Source organism: Barbatula barbatula (assembly GCF_947034865.1).
Source record: "Barbatula barbatula genome assembly, chromosome: 3".
In the NCBI taxonomy this organism is placed as follows: Eukaryota; Metazoa; Chordata; class Actinopteri; order Cypriniformes; family Nemacheilidae; genus Barbatula; species Barbatula barbatula.
This window is the reverse complement of record NC_136764.1, coordinates 1,824,727-1,831,352: the sequence shown is the minus strand read 5'-3', so window position 1 is coordinate 1,831,352 and position 6,626 is coordinate 1,824,727. Positions and strand designations below refer to the sequence as shown.

The 6,626-nt window shown below is 34.8% G+C and overlaps 1 protein-coding gene across 2 annotated transcripts in view; it reads right to left on the bottom strand.

Moving 5' to 3' along the window:
- Positions 1–657: 657 nt before the first annotated feature.
- Positions 658–6,626, bottom strand: part of LOC306891709 (NACHT, LRR and PYD domains-containing protein 3-like) — a 12,920-nt gene continuing 6,951 nt past the window's right edge. Inside the window, exons 7-12 of one of the 2 annotated variants that reach the window (XM_079452187.1) lie at positions 6,514–6,626; positions 6,024–6,197; positions 5,449–5,622; positions 3,737–3,910; positions 2,728–2,901; positions 658–1,664 (exon numbers count right to left, since the gene is read on the bottom strand). The exon at positions 6,514–6,626 is cut by the window's right edge and continues 1,655 nt beyond it. In XM_079452187.1, the coding sequence (XP_079308313.1) occupies positions 1,646–1,664; positions 2,728–2,901; positions 3,737–3,910; positions 5,449–5,622; positions 6,024–6,197; positions 6,514–6,626 (828 nt within the window). In that variant the 3' untranslated portion in view covers positions 658–1,645. The remainder of the gene's footprint in view (positions 1,665–2,727; positions 2,902–3,736; positions 3,911–5,448; positions 5,623–6,023; positions 6,198–6,513) is intronic. The other variant, XM_079452188.1, reaches the window with a different exon arrangement.

Genomic DNA, 6,626 nt, shown 5'->3' with positions numbered 1-6,626 from the left:
AATCCTCTGTTTCCTAGTTTAATATTTTCGGATCGGATCACTGGTTGATTTTCTCAGAGAGAATTCGGATGATATTCTCCTGCACATCACTCAGAGAAAGTTCACTTCGTTTGGCAGAGGTGTGTCAACATCATTCTTTTGCTTTTTGGGAGGCTGATTTATACTCGGTGTGCTTGAGCAAGAATCACAACTTCCTGAGTTTTGTACTTTACATGCATACGAGTGAGTATCAGTAAAACTTCTCTTCTCTTTTATAGTTTTGATCTCCATCTCTGCGTCAAGATCTACAGACATTTTCTGAATTGTGCAGCGAAACTGATGATGGATCAATTGTTGCGCTACTCGAACTTCAATATTGAATCTAAATCGACCACAATAAACAACATAACGATAGTAGCTAGAAACTTAATGGTATTTGTGTTTTCATTTGTACTGTGTTTTACCTGATTTGTGTTTTTTCCCTGTAAAGCTGATTTGGAACATTGGAAATTGTGAATAGCGCTATATAAATAAAATTGAATTGAACTTGTGAGAATTACCTGATTTGTTTCTCAGCTTACAAAACCACGTGTCACGGCGCCATCTTGGAGACACCCCCCCCCAGTCTCAGAATCAACTCGTCATTAGTGATCAAACATATGTGTGTAAGACATCATTTGACAGTGTAAAGTGTTTAAACTTTTATTTGTGTACAATTACATTGACAACAAAAGTGCATTTATAAAATAAAGAAAATATACAGGGTGCGCTCTCAGCCATCACTGTCTGTAATATATTCCTGAAAAAACATCTCAATATAAAGACTAAAACTCAGTGAATACATCACAGAAACACTCAGATCTGTATACTGTGCTCGGCTATAGATCATTCCACACCACCAATAAAGTGTTTTTTGTTATGCGTGGGCTTTGTTAGTATTCATATTTATTTACATTATTGATCAATACTTTGCACATTATATGTTAACAGTTATTTACGGTTTTCTTTCAGGAAAGTTTCTGCATCACTGAATCTCTGAGCTTATTAAATCAGTTCATGTTAAAGACAGAACACATGACAGACATATGATGTGTAACTGTGTGCTCATGTTGATCATAGTCTGAACCATTTGATAAAGAAATGACCAATAAAACATATGAAGTTTGATCACATTCTTTGTTCTAGTTGCTTCAGAATATTTCACCTTGATGTCCATTATAGGTGTTTGGTGTTAATCTCTCCAGGTGTCAAACACATCAATATTCATCATCACTTACACTCCCTCACATGTGGAAAAAGTCATTATATTGTTTTATGTCAACAATCATTTAAGAATCAATTTGTCTGATGCCTAAAACTATTATTTTATATAAGTATTTTATTTTAAGTTTATTCTTTATTAAATGAACTTTAAAGCAGTAAATGTAGGTGTCCATTGACCATGTAATAATGTATTGTGACCAGACACACGTCAGACTTTATGAGCTCAGAGATACAGGATGATACAGAATATGAGATCAGAATGTTATACAAATGGAAATAATGATAAATAAGACACTTTTTAGCGCTTCACAGCCGTCAGCGGTGATGTCACAGTCTTCAGAGAGAAAAAGGCTCAGATGATCTTTACTGAATGAAGGGAATCCTTTCACTCTTCATGTGATTGTTACAGTCGAGGCTCAATACTGTAAAACATTGAGGAGAAACATCAGATATGATATTAATATTCACTCATCTCAGTCATTATCAACATCATGTCACAATGACTTTATACTTACAAATCATATTAAATTAATCTGAGAGAGAGAACACAATACAAGAAGTGCAACCACACCAACATTAACACAAGTGTGAGTACAAAACATTTCTGTCACTTGTCCACTGTCAATAAATCTACTTAAAAATGTCTCGCAAACAAATAGATATTTTTGTATATACTGAATAAGACTAGTCCTAAAATGTGTCTAATAAAGATTATTTTGTTGACTGGATACTTAAAGAAACAGTTCACCCAAAAATGAAAAGACAATGGAAGTCAATGGTGACCCACAACGGCTGAGTTACAAATTCTCGTGTTTATTTGTGTTCAGCACAACAAAGAAATGTATTCAGGTTTATAACAACTGGTCCCCAAAAAACACAATTATTTAATCATTTACACCTTGTGTCATTCCAAACCTGTAGGACTTTCTTCTCACAAAAGAAGATATTTTGATAAAACATTTGTTCTCATTGTCATTGGTTTTGTATCCATACAATAGAAGTTTATGGCTACCGACAGTTTTCTGTGTTTTGCAGACGAAAGTAAGGTTGGGTGGACTGTATTTTCTTAGTTTCTTAATATAAAGCATCTAAAACCAAATAAAGTGTTTTTCATCTATTGCACGAGAGCAACAACAACTAAAATAAAACTATTTTAAAGCGTGATGTCGCTGGTAGTAAAAGAGCAGCAGGTGGATCTCTACAGCAGCTTTACGTTACTTCAGATCTGAAGCGAGTGTACAGACCAAACTTCACTTGCATTTACAACAAGTCCACTGAAAGTGTCATGAGCACTAATAGATGAAACAACAGAAACATGTGTCGAGTTTGTTTGTGACGGCCTACGACTTTAGAACAACGTCAATATATTTATTAGCCCACATGACCCGCGACAAGTCGACATCAAGCTTTAATAGTTTGAGCATACCTTACAGTGTGGAAATAGTTTATAGAAATATAATAGTTTAAAAATAATAAATAACTCACTGTAGTGTCTGTAGTTGACAGTGTGGATCCTTCAGTAGATCAGAGAGCAGCTTCACTCCTGAATCTTCTGGATTATTAAAGCTCAGATCCAGTTGTGTCAGATGTGAGGGGTTTGATCTCAGAGCTGAAGTCAGAGCAACACAACCTTCAGATCCAATACTGCAACCAGACAGACTGAAGAGAGAAGAAAATAAATGAAATAATGACAATAACATTTAGACAATAATTAATAGCACAATTATTTAATATATTTTAATTATTTCATATATTATTCAATTATTATTCATCAATGTATCATATGTCCCTTTTAACAAGATACAAGTAATAAATGAAATTATTTTAAATAGCTACAATAATGGCATGAATGAATATGTATGAATCTAAATCAACAGTGTCAGGATATGCAGAAAGCAGAACCCAAACACAGGCAGCAGTTGAAAATAAAATACTTTATTTAAATAAACCTGTTATAGGGCAAATAATAAACTAATAAGACTTAAACATAAAACAAGGTCCAGGATAATCTAAATAATAAATCCAAACACATGACAGGGAAATGGTCAACAGGAACACGGTTGTCCAACACGAAGACACGATGAGGCAAGATAACACAAAGAACCGACACGGGACAATAAACAGAAGGGATCTAAATAGGGACACTAACAAGGATGATGCTACAGAGCAGGTGAAGGGAATGAACACTAACAGGACAAGCATAAGCGTAGAAGGAGAGGGGCGGAGCCAAAGACAAGACCTGAGAGAAAGCACATTGTGTCGTGACCGCCAATAATGTGTTTCTCTCCACACAAAACACTTGATACTGTCATGATCCTGTGCTAAGACTAGAAACACCTGACAAGACCTGACAGAACCATGATACAGAGAGTCATTGACTGACAGTTACTGTTGAGTCTCTTACATATAAAGATGATTCTGATAAACTTATGAAGACCTTCATTTACATAATACATACACATGTTTAACTTTATTGCTTTAAGGATTTTCTTACTCTAATGTCTTCAGTTTACAGTTTGTATTCTTCAGTCCATCAGAGAGCAGCTTCACTCCTGAATCCTTCAGTTCATTGTGACTCAGGTTCAGTTCTGTCAGACTTGAGGAGTTTGATCTGAGAACTGACGCCAGTGATGAACAACTTTTCTCTGTCAGATTACAGACACTCAGACTGAAAGAGAAATAACAAAATAAAAGTGTGCTAAAGCTTTAGTAATAAACTTATAATCAAAACAAGTTGATCTAATTTAAAACTTTTATGAGTGACAGTGAACTTCAGTAAAACATGATGTGTGTGTCCAGAAACACAAGAACAGTATGTCATGTTAACTTCATGTAAATGTAGAGCAACTTTCTGTATAATATAATTACATTTATTAATTGGGGAAATGTTTTTATCCAGAGGGATTTACACATGAGATTAATAGAAGAAGAATGAGTTTATCCAAGAGAAAACATAATACAAGTAAAGTGACTACATCAAATTTACACAAGAACAAGAGTGAAACAGCAAAATAATCAACAGTCACTTGAATTAAACACAGGGCCGGCCCGAGGCATAAGCGAACTAAGCGGCTGCTTGGGGCCCCCTGTTTATTTATTTATTTTTACAATTAAATAACTTAAACCATTGATATAAATGAATGAATGAATGAATGAATGAATGAATGAATGAATGATTCAAGACAAGAAAATTCTGATTTGCCGACAACTGCTGCTGTGTCTGCAGCGTTTGAGTCATGCGCAATAGACATCTCGCGTGCGTTGACAATTAGCGCCGGTGCGCAAGTGCGCGTCACTGTTATAAATGATAAGCCAAGTCACAAAAAAGGATGTATCCCCTGCTGCCGAAAAGAGAAAGAAGAAAAGGACAGAGAAGTAGAAAAAAGAGCAAGATAAGCGGCAGCACAAATTTTGCTCACGTCACTTCAGGTAGCACTCATTATCTTATAGCAATCACCAGAGCTAACGTAAACGTCCCCGCCATCAACAGTGAAATGTCTCGCATTATTAATATACATTTATCTAGGTGTATTTCACGTATTGATTATAGATATCAGTTTAAGTTGGAGAAAACGGCCGAAGGGGAACTTAACCTTCTAAGTGAAAGGGATGCTAGCTAGCATTGCTGTGTATGTTGAAGTGAACGTTAGAAAATATACCAATACCATGTTGGGTGGGGAGACTTCTGTGATGAAAAAAGACTTCAATTTTATTAATATGGTGACGAGTGATGTAGCAGGGCTATCCTCATATTTATAGGCTGCAGTTATGCGATTTTGAGGTCATTGTTGTACAATTGTCATTGTTGAACCGCTTGCTGTTCTTATGTTTGCTTTCTTTATTTAAGTATACATTTTTTGTAACATTCTATATTTGATTACATTAATGTTTGTCTATTTTTTTTATTTAAAAGATTGCACATTTAATGCACATTTGCAAATTATATTATTTTAGTTTTGTGACAGTTTGTATTCAGAAGTTTAAGAGTAAAGTATTTTATTAAAGTATCGATTTTTGATTATTTATTTTGTATTAACACATAACCTCACTGTATTCATTTATAATGTAACATTATAGCATGACATTTGTGTCAATAATCTTCTCCGCGTGGTAGGAGGGGGGCCCCAAAATCAAATTCTGCTTAGGGCCCCAAAGAGGCTTGGGCCGGCACTGATTAAACAAAATGATAATTTGATCAGTACTCACAGTAGTGTCTGTAGTTGACAGTGTGGATCCTTCAGTAGATCAGAGAGCAGCTTCACTCCTGAATCTTCTGGTTTATTATAGTTCAGATCCAGTTGTGTCAGATGTGAGGGGTTTGATCTCAGAGCTGAAGTCAGAGCAACACAACCTTCAGATCCAATACTGCAGTTAGACAGACTGAAGAGAGAAGAAAAATAAATGAAATAATGACAATAACATTTAGACAACAATTAATAGTACAATTATTTAATATAGTTAATTATACTTCATTTAATATATTATTTAATTATTATTCATCAAATGTATCAAATTATGTCCCTTTTTACAAGATAAAAGTCATAAATTAAATGATTGTAAATCACAATAATATCATGAATAGTTTAATATATTGAAGTTAGTTATTAAAATGATCTCAGTTTGGTGATAATTCTGTATGAATCTGAATCAACAGAAAGTCATTGACTGACAGTCACTGTTGAGTCTCTTACATATAAAGATGATTCTGATAAACTTATGAAGACCTTCATTTACATAATACATACACATGTTTAACTTTATTGCTTTAAGGATTTTCTTACTTTAATGTCTTCAGTTTACAGTTTGTATTCTTCAGTCCATCAGAGAGCAGCTTCACTCCTGAATCCTTCAGATTATTGTGACTCAGGTTCAGTTCTGTCAGACTTGAGGAGTTTGATGTGAGAACTGACGCCAGTGATGAACAACTTTTCTCTGTCAGATTACAGCGACTCAGACTGAAAGAGAAATAACAAGATAACAGTGAAGATATAAACACATCAAGAGATAATGTTTGAACAATGAGAATCATCTGCACAAGAGCTGAAGCAACATCTGCACCTGATAGAGAATCACTGCAAGAACTGAACCCTGACAGACGATTATAAATAAAAAACTAATGAATGAAAATCAGAAAAAAGCGACAAGAGAGCAGCTCTCACTCTATAGATGCAGTGAACAATTCCATCATGTTTTATTGTGTCTCTGTAGGACATTAACTACAGTAATGTGGACTGTTAGATGTTCAGGTGAAACTGCAGGTAAATGACTCACTCAGCTGTTCTGGATGCTTTGATCACTGGCAGAAGCCTCAGAAGACATTCATCTGATGAATCATATTTCCTCAGATTGAACTCATCCAGCTTCTCTTCTGAGTTCAGTAACAC